We start from the raw sequence: 17487 nt of genomic DNA on the forward strand, positions 1-17487 counted from the left end.
TATTTTTTATGTTATTATTATTATTTTCTTTTCTTTTCTTAGTAACCCACATATACCGTACAATTACATGTAAGGTCCCTCAGTTGAGCAATGAATATCAAGCACAGATTCAACCACAAAGACCAGGGAGGTTTTCCAGTGCCTCGCAAAGAAGGGCCCCTATTGGTAGATGGGTAACAAAAAAAATAAAACAAACATTGAATATCCTTTTGAGCATGGTGAAGTTATTAATTACACTTTGGATGGTGTATCAATACATCCAGTCACTACAAAGATACAGGCATCCTACCTAACTCAGTTGACGGAGAGGAAGGAAACCACTCAGGCATTTCACAATGAGGTCAATGGTGATTTTATATTTTTTAAACAGTTACAGAGTTAAATGGCTGTGGTAGGAGAAAACTTAGGACGGATTATCAACATTATAGTTACTCCACAATAGTAACCTTGACGGAGTGAAAAGATGGAAGCCTGTACAGAATACAAAAAAATCAAAAACATGCATCCTGTTTGCAACAAGGCACTAAAGTAAAACTGCAAACAATATGTGCCCTGAATACAAAGTGTCATGTTTGGGCAAAACCAATACGACACATTACTGAGTACCACTCTCCCATATTTTCAAGCATGGTGATGGCTGCATCATGTTATGGGCATGATTGTCATTGGACTAAGGAGTTTTTCAGGATAAAATAAAAAGGAATAGAGCTTAACCTGGTTCAGTACCCAAAAGACACTGGGAGATAAATTCACATCCCAGTAGGACAATAACCCAAAACACATGGCCAAATATACACTGGAGTTACTTACCAAGATGACATGGAAAGTTCCTGAGTGGCCGAGTTACAGTTTTGACTTAAACCAGCTTGAAAATCTGTGGCAAGACTTTAAAAATGGCTGTCTAGCAATGATTAACAACCGACTTGACAGAGACCTGAATACTTTTTTTAAGAATAAGGTGCAAGAATTTTAAAATGTAGGTTTTAAGAGAATTACTCAGAAAGACTCACATCTGTAAAAGGTGTTTCTAACATGAATTGAATAATTATCTAATCAAAATATATGTGTTTTATTTTCCATTATCTAAAAAAAAATCCCACTTGGACATTACAGAGTGTGTTGTGCGAAACATGACAATTATATCCATTTGAATGTGACTTTGTAACACAAGAAAAAGTCAAGGGGAGGCAAAACTTTCTGAAGGCAATGTATACACACACACACACACACACACACACACACACACACACACACACACACACACACACACACACACAGAATTTCCCTGCAGATGAGCTTGGTTATATTAACAGTATAGCAGGATTTTCATGTAGCCTGCTTTGGTCCAGCTTATATCTTAGCCACCGATCAAGTAACTTTATGGACTAAACTTTAAAATCCTGTTTGCTACAGGTTTAAAAAAAAAAAAATCTGTGACAATACTAGCCAAGTTAAGATCCTATACCTGCACACACAGGTACGCACTCTCGCAGTCTCGCACGCACTTAAACACACACACACACACACACAGGCAGAGGCGTAGTACACAGACTCACAAACACACACAGACACACACACGTACACACACCACACTCTGCGTAATGACACGACTCCTGGTGTTTACATAGCAGCTGCCCTTGGGGAAATGATTAAACTCCTCCGTTACCCACGCTGTCTGCTACAGACTGACAAACCAAGTGGGTTTGTGTTTGTGTGTATTTCTATGGAGGATTGTTTGAGGGATTGAATGCAGGGTATCAAGACAAGTGGAGTGGTTGTCTATCTCAACCGACTGGATTGACACAGTATGTCTGCTACTGATGGTTCTCAGCAGTATAGAGATGGAATCTGGTTCACAGCAGTGGTGTAAAGTACTTAAGTATTACTTAAGTAGTTTTTTTTTGGGGGGGGGGGGGGGGTCTGTACTTCATTTTACTACATTCCTACATTTCTAAAGAAAATAATGTACTTTTTTACTCGATACATTTTTCCCTGGAACCCAAAAGTACTCGTTACATTTTGACAGGAAAATGGTTGACACACTTATCAAGAGAACATCCCTGGTCATCCCTTTTGTCTCTGATCTGGAGGACTGACTAAACAGAGAACATCCCTGGTCATCCCTTATGTCTCTGATCTGGAGGACTCACTAAACAGAGAACATCCCTGGTCATCCCTTATGTCTCTGATCTGGAGGATTCACTAAACAGAGAACATCCCTGGTCATCCCTACTGTCTCTGATCTGGTAGACTCACTAAACAGAGAACATCCCTGGTCATCCCTTATGTCTCTGATCTGGAGGACTCACTAAACAGAGAACATCCCTGGTCATCCCTACTGTCTCTGATCTGGTAGACTCACTAAACAGAGAACATCCCTGGTCATACCTACTGTCTCTGATCTGGTGGACTCACTAAACAGAGAACATCCCTGGTCATCCCTACTGTCTCTGATCTGGAGGACTCACTAAACAGAGAACATCCCTGGTCATCCCTACTGTCTCTGATCTGGAGGACTCACTAAACAGAGAACATCCCTGGTCATCCCTACTGTCTCTGATCTGGAGGACTCACTAAACAGAGAACATCCCTGGTCATCCCTACTGTCTCTGATCTGGTGGACTCACTTATCAAGAGAACAAGTCTGGTCATCTCTACTGCCTCTGATCTGGAGGACTCACTAAATAGAGAACATCCCTGGTCATCCCTACTGTCTCTGATCTGGAGGACTCACTAAACAGAGAACATCCCTGGTCATCCCTACTGTCTCTGACCTGGTGGACTCACTAAACAGAGAACATCCCTGGTCATCTCTACTGTCTCTGATCTGGAGGACTCACTAAACAGAGAACATCCCTGGTCATCCCTACTGCCTCTGATCTGGTGGACTCACTAAACAGAGAACATCCCTGGTCATCCCTACTGTCTCTGATCTGGAGGACTCACTAAACAGAGAACATCCCTGGTCCTCCCTACTGCCTTTGATCTGGAGGACTCACTAAACAAAGAACATCCCTGGTCATCCCTACTCCCTCTGATCTGGAGGACTCACTAAACAGAGAACATCCCTGGTCATCCCTACTGTCTCTGATCTGGAGGACTCACTAAACAGAGAACATCCCTGGTCATCCCTACTGACTCTGATCTGGAGGACTCACTAAACAGAGAACATCCCTGGTCATCCCTACTGTCTCTGATCTGGCGGACTCACTAAACAGAGAACATCCCTGGTCATCCCTACTGTCTCTGATCTGGCGGACTCACTACTTAAATGACTGTAAACTATGTCTGAGAGTTGGATCCTCTGACCTATCTGTAAATTATCTTTTTTTTTTTTATTATACTGCCGTCTGGTTTGCTTCATATAAGGAATTTGTAATGCATATTTTAGAAATTACTTTTGATACTAAGTATATTTAAAACCAAATACTTTTAGACTTTTACTCAAGTAGTATTTTACTGGGTGAATTTCACTTTTACTTGAGTAATTTTCTATTAAGGTATCTTCACTTTTACTCAAGTATGACAATTGGATACTTTTCCACTGATCACCAGGAAAACAGGTCCAGTCATTCAGGTGTGCTGCTATAGGTCTCTATCTCTGTTTAATGTGGATCATCATCCAGCCAGGTCGGCCCAGATTACAGTCAATATTGGACGCCTATCCATGTACTGAGGATGTCGGAGAAGGCCTTCAAAATTGGCCACTAGGGGCAACAGTGAGCGCTATTACCATCAAGTAGGTTTAAGATTTGCTAGGATTTGCGATGGGGTGGTGTATGGGGATGGGGTTGGGTTTGGGGTGGTGTATGGGGATGGGTTTGGGGTGGTAGATGGGGATGGGGTTGGGGTGGTGTATGGGGATTTGTTTGGGGTGGTATATGGGGATGGGGTTGGGGTGGTGTATGGGGATGGGGTTGGGTTTGGGGTGGTGGATGGGGATGGGGTGGTGTTTGGGGATGGGGATGGGGTGGTGTATGGGGATGGGGTGGTGGTTGGGGATGGGGTGGTGGATGGGGATGGGGTGGTGGATGGGGATGGGGTGGTGGTTGGGGATGGGGTGGTGGATGGGGATGGGGTGGTGGATGGGGATGGGGCAGGGTTTGGGGTGGTGGATGGGGATGGGGTGGTGGATGGGGATGGGGTGGTGGTTGGGGATGGGGTGGTGGTTGGGGATGGGGTGGTGGATGGGGATAGGGTGGTGGATGGGGATGGGGTGGTGGTTGGGGATGGGGTCGTGGTTGGGGATGGGGTGGTGGATGGGGATGGGGTGGTGGTTGGGGATGGGGTGGTGGATGGGGATGGGGTGGTGGATGGGGATGGGGTGGTGGATGGGGATGGGGTGGTGGTTGGGGATGGGGTGGTGGTTGGGGATGGGGTGGTGGATGGGGATGGGGTGGTGGATGGGGATGGGGTGGTGGTTGGGGATGGGTTTGGGGTGGTAGATGGGGATGGGGTTGGGGTGGTGTATGGGGATTTGTTTGGGGTGGTATATGGGGATGGGGTTGGGGTGGTGTATGGGGATGGGGTTGGGTTTGGGGTGGTGGATGGGGATGGGGTGGTGTTTGGGGATGGGGATGGGGTGGTGTATGGGGATGGGGTGGTGGTTGGGGATGGGGTGGTGGATGGGGATGGGGTGGTGGATGGGGATGGGGTGGTGGTTGGGGATGGGGTGGTGGATGGGGATGGGGTGGTGGATGGGGATGGGGCAGGGTTTGGGGTGGTGGATGGGGATGGGGTGGTGGATGGGGATGGGGTGGTGGTTGGGGATGGGGTGGTGGTTGGGGATGGGGTGGTGGATGGGGATAGGGTGGTGGATGGGGATGGGGTGGTGGTTGGGGATGGGGTCGTGGTTGGGGATGGGGTGGTGGATGTGGATGGGGTGGTTTTTGGGGATGGGGTGGTGGATGGGGATGGGGTGGTGGATGGGGATGGGGTGGTGGATGGGGATGGGGTGGTGGTTGGGGATGGGGTGGTGGTTGGGGATGGGGTGGTGGATGGGGATGGGGTGGTGGATGGGGATGGGGTGGTGGTTGGGGATGGGGTGGTGGTTGGGGATGGGGTGGTGGATGGGGATGGGGTGGTGGATGGGGATGGGGTGGTGGATGGGGATAGAGTGGTGGATGGGGATGGGGTGGTGTATGGGGATGGGGATGGGGTGGTGGATGGGGATGGGGTGGTGGTTGGGGATGGGGTGGTGGATGGGGATGGGGTGGTGGATGGGGATGGGGTGGTGGTTGGGGATGGGGTGGTGTGTGGGGATGGGGATGGGGTGGTGGATGGGGATGGGGTGGTATATGGGGATGGGGTGGTGGTTGGGGATGGGGTGGTGGTTGGGGATGGGGTGGTGGATGGGGATGGGGTGGTGGATGGGGATGGGGTGGTGGTTGGGGATGGGGTGCTGGTTGGGGATGGGGTGGTGGATGGGGATGGGGTGGTGGATGGGGATAGAGTGGTGGATGGGGATGGGGTGGTGTATGGGGATGGGGATGGGGTGGTGGATGGGGATGGGGTGGTGGTTGGGGATGGGGTGGTGGATGGGGATGGGGTGGTGGATGGGGATGGGGTGGTGGTTGGGGATGGGGTGGTGTGTGGGGATGGGGATGGGGTGGTGGATGGGGATGGGGTGGTATATGGGGATGGGGTGGTGGTTGGGGATGGGGTGGTGGTTGGGGGTGGGGTGGTGGATGGGGATGGGGTGGTGGATGGGGATGGGGTGGTGGATGGGGATGGGGTGGTGGATGGGGATGGGGTGGTGGTTGGGGATGGGGTGGTGGTTGGGGATGGGGTGGTGGATGGGGATGGGGATGGGGTGGTGGTTGGGGATGGGGTGGTGGTTGGCGATGGGGTGGTGGTTGGCGATGGGGATGGGGTGGTGGTTGGGGATGGGGTGGTGGTTGGGGATGGGGTGGTGGTTGGGGATGGGGTGGTGGATGGGGATGGGGTGGTGGATGGGGATGGGGTGGTGGATGGGGATAGGGTGGTGGTTGGGGATGGGGTGGTGGTTGGGGATGGGGTGGTGGTTGGGGATAGGGTGTTGGATGGGGATGGGGTGGTGGATGGGGATGGGGATGGGGTGGTGGATGGGCATGGGGTGGTGGTTGGGGATGGGGTGGTGGTTGGGGATGGGGTGGTGGATGGGGATGGGGTGGTGGATGGGGATAGGGTGGTGGATGGGGATGGGGTGGTGGATGGGGATGGGGTGGTGGATGCGGATGGGGTGGTGGTTGGGGATGGGGATGGGTTTTGGGTGGTGGATGGTGGATGGGGATGGGTAGTGGATGGGGATGGGGATAGGGTGGTGGATGGGGATGGGGATGGGGTGGTGGTTGGGGATGGGGTGGTGGATGGGGATGGGGTGGTGGTGGATGGGGATGGGTTTTGGGTGGTGGATGGGGCTGGGGATGGGTTTTGGGTGGTGGATGGGGATGGGGATGGGTTTTGGGTTTGGGATGGGGATGGGGTTGGGGTTTGGGATGGGCGTAAACCTCATGACTGGATGTTCAATCCCAGTCCTGGACACTGGTTCTGTAGTTCAGTTTTTATTTTATTTAACCCTATCTCAAACCTTAACCGTTCCCTTAACAATTTATGAAAAGTGACTAAACGTAACCCTTATTAAGTTTGTTTGGAGAAATGGAATGACACAAAGTAGCAGGAGCAGCAAAAACAATTCTAAATTTGACGTTTAGAGCAGTGAGACTGGAACGTGGATGAACGTCTCATTCTCCAGTGAGACTATGAGAGCTTGTCGTCATCATCACCTAACAACACCATCAGCAGTCTCCTTCCACTGTGACTTCCCTCCAGACAGTCTTTCTTTATCAATGCTACAGACACTTCTCTTTTGATCTGCTCCCCTCCCTCCTTTCCCTCTCTCTCTGTCTCTCTCTCTGTCTCTCTCTCTCTCTCTCTCTCTCTCTCTGTCTCTCTCTCTATGTCTCTGTCTCTGTCTCTCTCTCTGTCTCTCTCTCTGTCTCGCTCTCTGTCTCGCTCTCTGTCTCTCTCTCTGTCTCTCTCTCTGTCTCTCTCTCTCTCTCTCTCTCTCTCTCTCTCTCTCTCTCTCTCTCTCTCTCTCTCTGTCTCTCTGTCTCTCTCTCTCTCTCTGTCTCTCTCTCTCTCTCTCTGTCTCTCTCTCTGTCTCTCTCTCTGTCTCTCTCTCTGTGTCTCTCTCTCTGTCTCTCTCTCTGTCTCTCTCTCTGTCTCTCTCTCCGTCTCTCTCTCTGTCTCTCTCTCTCTCTCTCTCTCTCTGTCTCTCTCTCTGTCTCTCTCTCTGTCTCTCTCTCTGTCTCTCTCTCTGTCTCTCTCTCTGTCTCTCTCTCTGTCTCTCTCTCTGTCTCTCTCTCGGTCTCTCTCTCTCTGTTCTTCTCTCTCTCTCGTTCTCTTTCTCTTGCTCACTCTTTCTGTATATCTCTCTCTGTATCTCTCTCTCTCTGTCTCTCTGTTTCTTTCTCTCTCACTCTCCCACTCTGTCTCTCTCTCTCTCTTTCTATATCCCTGTCTCTCTCTCTGTCTCTGGCTTTGTCTTTGACTCTCTCTTTCTCTCTCACAGCAGTAACATTGAGATTAAGGCTGGTCCCAGTCAAACAGAGCTGCCTCCTCTTGCTCTCTCTCAGCAGCAAAGACTTGAACCGAGAGCTGTTAGATCTGTCTGTCTGTCTGTCTGTCTGTCTGTCTGTCTGTCTGTCTGTCTGTCTGTCTGTCTGTGTGCTCTTGCGTGTGGTGTGGTGTGAGTGTGTTTAGATGCCTAGCTGACCTGTGCAGTAAATAAGTGGCTGTATTTAGATGTGTATTCTCCTCTCTTTCTTCAATTAACTTACATTTGCTTTATTGGCATGATGTAACAATGTACATATTGTCAAAGCTTACTTTGGATATTTACAATATTAACATAATTAATCTCTCTCTCTCTTTGTCTCTCTGTCTCTCTCTGTCTCTCTGCGTCTCTGTCTCTCTGCGTCTCTCTCTCTCTGCGTCTCTCTCTCTCTCTCTCTGTCTCTCTCTCTCTCTCTCTCTTTATTATCTCTCTTTATTATCTCTCTCTTTCTCTCTCTCTCTGTCTTTATCTTTTCACCCTCTCTCTCTTTCTCTCTCTCTGTCTCTCTCTCTCTCACTCGCTCACAGATCTATTCTTCAGATGTGATTTCATCTATCTGTCTCCCCCAGCAGTCACAAGGGGCGTCTGAAGAATGCAGATGTGTGTGTGTGTGTGTTTGTGTGTGTTTGTGTGCTGTTTTATAGACACCTTGCTTTCTTATGAATAAAATCACTGGGGGCCGCTTGAGATGTAGACAGAGTGGTGAAAGACAGATTGAGGGATAGACAGAAAAATAGACAGAAAGGAATACATAGAGAGAGAGAGAGATAACACCAAATTGAGACGTTGCATGCAGAATTCTGCAAATTAGGCCGCTACCTGCTAATTACCAAAATTCAGAAAAAGACGTTAAATTCTACAACCACCTAAAAGGAAACAATGCCCAAAACTTTCCATAACAAAGCCATCACCTACAGAGAGATGAACCTGGAGAAGAGTCCCCTAAGCAAGCTGGTTCTGGGGCTCTGTTCACAAATACACCCCACAGAGCCCCAGGACAGCAACACAATTAGACCCAACCAAATCATGAGAAAACAAAAAGATTATTACTTGACACACTGGAAATAATTAACAAGCAAATTACAGAAATTACTACTTGTATTCGAAATTTTAATTTATTAAACACAAAGGAAAAAGGAAAAAAACTCATGGGCGAAGGAGCAAATGGCTCCTCTTGCAGCGAACTATGTATTTGCCTGCCACAGCCTGAGAGACACGGAATCTGCATAGTAAACAGTAACTTACTTATTATTACTATTATAGTTATTACTATTATTGTTATTATGATTATTATTGTTGGTACTATTATTATTGTTGTTGTGATTTTGCGATTTTCATGCCAATAGTAGGGGTGATGGTAATGATTGCAGTTTAATGGTGGTGGTGGTAGTAGTAATGATGGCGGCGGTGGTAGTAGTAGTAATGATGGTGGTGGTGGTACTGGTAGTAGTAATGATGGTGGTGGTAGTAGTAATGATGGCGGTAGTAGTAGTAATGATGGTGGTGGTGGTGGTAGTAGTAGTAATGATGGCGGTAGTAGTAGTAATGATGGTGATGGTGGTGGTAGTAGTAATGATGGTGGTGGTGGTAGTAATGATGGTGGTGGTGGTACTGGTAGTAGTAATGATGGTGGTGGTAGTAGTAATGATGGCGGTAGTAGTAGTAATGATGGTGATGGTAGTAGTAATGATGGTGGTGGTGGTAGTAATGATGGTGGTGGTGGTACTGGTAGTAGTATTGATGGTGGTGGTAGTAGTAATGATGGTGGTGGTGGTAGTAGTAATGATGATGGTGGTGGTAGTAGTAATGATGGTGGTGGTAGTAGTAATGGTGGTGGTGGTAGTAGTAATGATGGTGGTGGTGGTGGTAGTAGTAATGATGGCGGTGGTAGTAGTAGTAATGATGGTGGTGGAGGTAGCAGCAGTAATGATGGTGGTGGTGGTAGCAGTAGTAATGATGGTGGTGGTGGTAGCAGTAGTAATGATGGTGGTGGTGGTAGCAGTAGTAGTGATGGTGGTGGTGGTAGCAGTAGGAATGATGGTGGTGGTGGTAGCAGTAGTAATGATGGTGGTGGTGGTAGCAGTAGTAATGATGGTGGTGGAGGTAGCAGTAGTAATGATGTTGGTGGTGGTAGTAGTAGTAATGATGGTGGTGGTAGTAGTAATGATGTTGGTGGTGGTAGTGGTAGTAGTAATGATGGTGGTGGTGGTAGTGGTAGTAGTAATGATGGTGGTGGTGGTGGTAGTAGTAATGATGGTGGTGGTAGTAGTAATGATGGTGGTGGTAGTAGTAATGATGGTGGTGGTGGTGGTAGTAGTAGTAATGATGATGATGGTGGTAGTAGTAGTAGTAATGATGGTGGTGGTAGTAGTAGTTGTAATGATGGTGGTGGTGGTAGTAGTAGTAACGATGGTGGTAGTAGCAATGATGGTGGTGATAGTAGTAGTAATGTTGATGGTGGTTGTGGTAGTAGCAATGATGGTGGTGATAGTAGTAGTAGTAATGATGATGATGGTGGTAGTAGTAGTAGTAATGATGGTGGTGGTAGTAGTAGTAGTAGTAATGATGGTGGTGGTGGTGGTAGTAGTAGTAACGATGGTGGTAGTAGTAGTAATGATGGTGGTGGTGGTGGTAGTAGTAATGATGGTGGTGGTGGAGGTGGTAGTAGTAATGATGGTGGTGGTAGTAGTAATGGTGGTGGTGGTAGTAGTAGTAATGATGGTGGTGGTAGTAGTAATGGTGGTGGTGGTAGTAGTAGTAATGATGGTGGTGGTAGTAGTAATGATGGTGGTGTTGGTGGTAGTAGTAATGATGATGGTGGTGGTGGTGGTGGTAGTAGCAATGATGGTGGTGGTAGTGGTAGTAGTAATGATGGTATTGGTGGTGGTAGTAGTAATGATGGTGGTGGTAGTAGTAATGATGGTGCTGGTGGTGGTAGTAGTAATGATAGTGGTGGTAGTAGTAATGATGGTGGTGATAGTAGTAGTAGTAGTAGTAGTAGTAGTAATGATGATGGTGGTAGTAGTAGTAGTAGTAATGTTGATGGTGGTAGTAGTAGTAGTAGTAATGATGGTGGTGGTGGTAGTAGTAGTAGTAATGATGATGGTGGTGGTGGTAGTAGTAATGGTGGTAGTAGTAGTAATGATGGCGGTAGTAGTAGTAATGATGGTGATGGTAGTAGTAATGATGGTGGTGGTGGTAGTAATGATGGTGGTGGTGGTACTGGTAGTAGTATTGATGGTGGTGGTAGTAGTAATGATGGTGGTGGTGGTAGTAGTAATGATGATGGTGGTGGTAGTAGTAATGATGGTGGTGGTAGTAGTAATGGTGGTGGTGGTAGTAGTAATGATGGTGGTGGTGGTGGTAGTAGTAATGATGGCGGTGGTAGTAGTAGTAATGATGGTGGTGGAGGTAGCAGCAGTAATGATGGTGGTGGTGGTAGCAGTAGTAATGATGGTGGTGGTGGTAGCAGTTGTAATGATGGTGGTGGTGGTAGCAGTAGTAGTGATGGTGGTGGTGGTAGCAGTAGTAATGATGGTGGTGGTGGTAGTAGTAATGATGATGGTGGTGGTAGTAGTAATGATGGTGGTGGTAGTAGTAATGGTGGTGGTGGTAGTAGTAATGATGGTGGTGGTGGTGGTAGTAGTAATGATGGCGGTGGTAGTAGTAGTAATGATGGTGGTGGAGGTAGCAGCAGTAATGATGGTGGTGGTGGTAGCAGTAGTAATGATGGTGGTGGTGGTAGCAGTAGTAATGATGGTGGTGGTGGTAGCAGTAGTAGTGATGGTGGTGGTGGTAGCAGTAGTAATGATGGTGGTGGTGGTAGCAGTAGTAATGATGGTGGTGGTGGTAGCAGTAGTAATGATGGTGGTGGAGGTAGCAGTAGTAATGATGTTGGTGGTGGTAGTAGTAGTAATGATGGTGGTGGTAGTAGTAATGATGTTGGTGGTGGTAGTGGTAGTAGTAATGATGGTGGTGGTGGTAGTGGTAGTAGTAATGATGGTGGTGGTGGTGGTAGTAGTAATGATGGTGGTGGTAGTAGTAATGATGGTGGTGGTAGTAGTAATGATGGTGGTGGTGGTGGTAGTAGTAGTAATGATGATGATGGTGGTAGTAGTAGTAGTAATGATGGTGGTGGTAGTAGTAGTTGTAATGATGGTGGTGGTGGTAGTAGTAGTAACGATGGTGGTAGTAGCAATGATGGTGGTGATAGTAGTAGTAATGTTGATGGTGGTGGTGGTAGTAGCAATGATGGTGGTGATAGTAGTAGTAGTAATGATGATGATGGTGGTAGTAGTAGTAGTAATGATGGTGGTGGTAGTAGTAGTAGTAGTAATGATGGTGGTGGTGGTGGTAGTAGTAGTAACGATGGTGGTAGTAGTAGTAATGATGGTGGTGGTGGTGGTAGTAGTAATGATGGTGGTGGTGGAGGTGGTAGTAGTAATGATGGTGGTGGTAGTAGTAATGGTGGTGGTGGTAGTAGTAGTAATGATGGTGGTGGTAGTAGTAATGGTGGTGGTGGTAGTAGTAGTAATGATGGTGGTGGTAGTAGTAATGATGGTGGTGTTGGTGGTAGTAGTAATGATGATGGTGGTGGTGGTGGTGGTAGTAGCAATGATGGTGGTGGTAGTGGTAGTAGTAATGATGGTATTGGTGGTGGTAGTAGTAATGATGGTGGTGGTAGTAGTAATGATGGTGCTGGTGGTGGTAGTAGTAATGATAGTGGTGGTAGTAGTAATGATGGTGGTGATAGTAGTAGTAGTAGTAGTAGTAGTAATGATGATGGTGGTAGTAGTAGTAGTAGTAATGTTGATGGTGGTAGTAGTAGTAGTAGTAATGATGGTGGTGGTGGTAGTAGTAGTAGTAATGATGATGGTGGTGGTGGTAGTAGTAATGGTGGTAGTAGTAGTAATGATGGCGGTGGTGGTAGGTTTAGTAGTAATGATGGTAGTGGTAGTAGTAATGATGGTGGTGGTAGAAGTAATGATGGTGGTGGTGGTAGTAGTGATGTTGGTGGTGGTAGTAGCAATGATGGTGGTGGTGGTAGTAATGATGGTGGTGGTGGTAGTAGCAATGATGGTGGTGTTAGTAGTAATGATCGTGGTGGTGGTAGTAGTTATGATGGTTGTGGTAGTAGTAGTAATGATCGTGGTAGTAGTAGTAGTAATGATGGTGGTGGTGGTGGTAGTAGTAATGATGATGGTGGTAGTAGTAGTAGTAATGATGGTGGTGGTGGTGGTAGTAGTAATGGTGGTGGTGGTAGTAGTAATGATGGTGGTGGTGGCAGTAGTAGTAGTAATGACTGTGGTGGTAGTGGTAGTAGTAATGATGGTGGTGGTGGTAGTAGTAATGATGGTGGTGGTAGTAGTAATGATGGTGGTGGTAGTGGTAGTAGTAATGATAGTGGTGGTAGTGGTAGTAGTAATGATGGTGGTGGTAGTAGTAATGATGGTGGTGGTAGTGGTAGTAGTAATGATGGTGGTGGTAGTGGTATTAGTAATGATGGTGGTGGTGGTGGTGGTAGTAGTAATGATGGTGGTGGTAGTGGTAGTAGTAATGATGGTGGTGGTAGTGGTAGTAGTAATGATGGTGGTGGTAGTGGTAGTAGTAATGATGGTGGTGGTGGTGGTAATGATGATGGTGGTAGTGGTAGTAGTACTGATGGTGGTTGTGGTAGTAGTAGTAATGATGATGGTGGGGTGGGTGGGTGGTAGTAGTAATGATGGTGGTGGTGGTAGTAGTAGTAATGATGATGGTGGTAGTAGTAGTAGTAGTAATGATGGTGGTGGTAGTAGTAGTAATGATGATGGTGATGGTGGTGGTAGTAGTAATGATGATGGCGATGGTGGTGGTGGTAGTAATAATGATGGTGATGGTGATGGTATTAGTAATGATGGTGGTGGTAGAAATAGCAATGATGATGGTGATGGTGGTGGTAGTAGTAATGCTGATTGTGGTAGTAGTAGTAGCAATGATGGTGGTGGTGATGGTGGTGGTAGTAGTAGTAATGATGGTGGTGGTAGTAGTAATGATAGTGGTGGTAGTAGTAATGATGGTGGTGGTAGTAGTAACGATGGTGGTGGTGGTGGTAGTAGTAATGATGGTGCTGGTGGTGGTAGTAGTAATGATGGTGGTGGTAGTGGTGGTTGTAGTAATGATGGTGGTGGAAGTAGTAGTAGTAGTAGTAGTAATGATGATGGTGGTAGTAGTAGTAGTAGTAATGATGGTGGTGGTGGTAGTAGTAATGATGGTGGTGGTAGTAGTAGTAGTAATGATGGTGGTGGTGGTGGTGGTGGTGGTGGTGGTGGTAGTAGTAATGATGATGATGGTAGTAGTAGTAGTAATGATGGTGGTGGTGGTGGTGGTAGTAGTAGTAAAGATGGTGGTGGTGGTAGTAGTAATGATGACGTTGGTAGTAGTAATGATGGTGGTGGTAGTAGTACTGATGGTGGTGGTGGTGGTAGTAGTAATGATGGTGGTGGTAATAGTAGTAGTAGTAATGATGGTGGTGGTGGTGGTAGTAGTAATGATGGTGGTGGTAGAAGTAATGATGGTGGTGGTGGTAGTAATGATGGTGGTGGTGGTAGTAGCAATGATGGTGGTGGTGGTAGTAATGATGGTGGTGGTGGTAGTAGCAATCAATCAATTTTCAATCAATTTTATTTTATATAGCCCTTCGTACATCAGATAATATCTCGAAGTGCTGTACAGAAACCCAGCCTAAAACCCCAAACAGCTAGAATGCAGGTGTAGAAGCACGGTGGCTAGGAAAAACTCCCTAGAAAGGCCAAAACCTAGGAAGAAACCTAGAGAGGAACCAGTGCTATGAGGGGTGGCCAGTCCTCTTCTGGCTGTGCCGGGTGGAGATTATAACAGAACTATGCCAAGATGTTAAAAAATGTTCATAAGTGACAAGCATGGTCAAATAATAATCATGAATAATTTTCAGTTGGCTTTTCATAGCTGATCATTAAGAGTTGAAAAACAACAGGTCTGGGACAGGTGGCGGTTCCATAACCGCAGGCAGAACAGCTGAAACTGGAATAGCAGCAAGGCCAGGCGGACTGGGGACAGCAAGGAGTCACCACGGGCGGCAGTCCCGACGCATGGTCCTAGGGCCCAGGTCCTCCGAGAGAAAGAAAGAGAGAAGGAGAAAATTAGAGAGAGCCAAGATTTTCAAAATGTTCATAAATGACAAGCATGGTCAAATAATAATCAGGAATAAATCTCAGTTGGCTTTTCATAGCCGATCATTAAGAGTTGAAAACAGCAGGTCTGGGACAGGTAGGGGTTCCATAACCGCAGGCAGAAGAGTTGAAACTGGAATAGCAGCAAGGCCAGGCGGACTGGGGGCAGCAAGGAGTCACCACGGCGGTAGTCCCGACGTATGGTCCTAGGGCTCAGGTCCTCCGAGAGAAAGAGAGAAGGAGAAAATTAGAGAGAGCCAAGATTTTCAAAATGTTCATAAATGACAAGCATGGTCAAATAATAATCAGGAATAAATCTCAGTTGGCTTTTCATAGCCGATCATTAAGAGTTGAAAACAGCAGGTCTGGGACAGGTAGGGGTTTCGTAACCGCAGGCAGAAACAGTTGAAACTGGAATAGCAGCAAGGCCGGGCGGACTGGGGACAGCAAGGTGTCAGCATGCCCGGTAGTCCTGACGTATGGTCCTAGGGCTCAGGTTCTCAGAGAGAAAGAGAGAACGAGAGAATTAGAGAGAGCATACTTAAATTCACACAGGACACTGGATAAGACAGGAGAAGTACTCCAGGTATAACCAACTGACCCTAGCCCCCCGACACATAAACTACTGCAGCATAAATACTGGAGGCTGAGACAGGAGCAGTCAGGAGACACTGTGGCCCCATCCGAAGAAACCCCCGGACAGGGCCAAACAGGAAGGATATAACCCCACCCACTCTGCCAAAGCACAGCCCCCACACCACTAGAGGGAAATCCTCAACCACCAACTTACAATCCTGAGACAAGGCCGAGTATAGCCCACAAAGGTCTCCACCACAGCACAACCAAGGGGGGGCGCCAACCCAGACAGGAAGTTCACGTCAGTAACTCAACCCACTCAAGTGACGCACCCCTCCTAGGGACGGCATGAAAGAGCACCAGCAAGCCAGTGACTCAGCCCCAGTAACAGGGTTAGAGGCAGAGAATCCCAGTGGAGAGAGGGGAACCGGCCCTGGAGAGACAGCAAGGGCGGTTCGTTGCTCCAGAGCCTTTCCGTTCACCTTCACACTCCTTGGCCAGACCACACTCAATCATATGACCTACTGAAGAGATAAGTCTTCAGTAAAGACTTAAAGGTTGAGACCGAGTCTGCGTCTCTCACATGGGTAGGCAGACTGTTCCATAAAAATGGAGATCTATAGGAGAAAGCCCTGCCTCCAGCTGTTTGCTTAGAAATTTTAGGGACAATTAGGAGGCCTGCGTCTTGTGACCGTAGCGTACGTGTAGGTATGTACGGCAGGACCAACTCGGAAAGATAGGTAGGAGCAAGCCCATGTAACGCTTTATAGGTTAACAGTAAAACCTTGAAATCAGCCCTTGCCTTAACGGGAAGCCAGTGTAGGGAAGCTAGCACTGGAGTAATATGATCAAATTTCTTGGTTCTAGTCAGGATTCTAGCAGCCGTATTTAGCACTAACTGAAGTTTATTTAGTGCTTTATCCGGGTAGCCGGAAAGTAGAGCATTGCAGTAGTCTAACCTAGAAGTAACAAATGCATGGATTAATTTTTCTGCATCATTTTTGGACAGAAAATTTCTGATTTTTGCAATGTTACGTAGATGGAAAAAAGCTGTCCTTGAAACAGTCTTGATATGTTCGTCAAAAGAGAGATCAGGGTCAAGAGTAACGCCGAGGTCCTTCACAGTTTTATTTGACACGACTTTACAACCATCAAGATGAATTGTCAGATTTAACAGAAGATCTCTTTGTTTCTTGGGACCTAGAACAAGCATCTCTGTTTTGTCCGAGTTTAAAAGTAGAAAGTTTTCAGCCATCCACTTCCTTATGTCTGAAACACAGGCTTCTAGCGAGGGCAATTTTGGGGCTTCACCATGTTTCATTGAAATGTACAGCAATGATGGTGGTGGTAGTAGTAATGGTGGTGGTGGTAGTAGTAATGATGGTGGTGGTGGTGGTAGTAGTAATGATGGTGGTGGTAGTAGTAGTAATGATGGTGGTGGAGGTAGCAGCAGTAATGATGGTGGTGGTGGTAGCAGTAGTAATGATGGTGGTGGTGGTGGTAGCAGTAGTAATGATGGTGGTGGTGGTGGTAGCAGTAGTAATGATGGTGGTGGAGGTAGTGGTAGTAGTAATGATGTTGGTGGTGGTAGTGGTAGTAGTAATGATGGTGGTGGTGGTAGTGGTAGTAGTAATGATGGTGGTGGTAGTAGTAATGATGGTGGTGGTGGTAGTAATGACGGTGGTGGTAGTAGTAATGATGGTGGTGGTAGTAGTAATGATGGTGGTGGTAGTAGTAATGATGGTGGTGGTAGTAGTAATGATAGTGGTGGTGGTGGTGGTAGTAGTAGTAATGATGATGATGGTGGTAGTAGTAGTAGTAATGATGGAGGTGGTAGTAGTAGTAGTAATGATGGTGGTGGTGGTAGTAGTAGTAACGATGGTGGTAGTAGCAATGATGGTGGTGATCGTAGTAGTAATGTTGATGGTGGTGGTGGTAGTAGCAATGATGGTGGTGATAGTAGTAGTAGTAATGATGATGATGGTGGTAGTAGTAGTAGTAATGATGGTGGTGGTAGTAGTAGTAGTAGTAATGATGGTGGTGGTGGTAGTAGTAGTAATGATGGTGATGGTGGTGGTAGTAGTAATGATGGTGGTGGTTGAGGTGGTAGTAGTAATGATGGTGGTG

General features: G+C 47.1%; 2 protein-coding genes across 6 annotated transcripts in view; one reads left to right on the top strand and one right to left on the bottom strand.

The window, feature by feature from the left end:
- Positions 1-17487, top strand: part of LOC129822417 (muscleblind-like protein 1) — a 211732-nt gene that overhangs the window by 57568 nt on the left and 136677 nt on the right. The window lies entirely within an intron of this gene.
- Positions 3736-6195, bottom strand: LOC129822542 (cell surface glycoprotein 1-like; the record flags this gene model as incomplete). The annotated part of the gene is made up of 3 exons (XM_055880847.1): positions 3736-4465; positions 4634-5197; positions 5486-6195. Coding segments are annotated over 3 exons (2004 nt in total), but the record flags the coding sequence as incomplete, so codon positions are not given.

The sequence above is a fragment of the Salvelinus fontinalis genome, chromosome 24 (genome assembly GCF_029448725.1).
Source record: "Salvelinus fontinalis isolate EN_2023a chromosome 24, ASM2944872v1, whole genome shotgun sequence".
Classification (NCBI taxonomy): Eukaryota; Metazoa; Chordata; class Actinopteri; order Salmoniformes; family Salmonidae; genus Salvelinus; species Salvelinus fontinalis.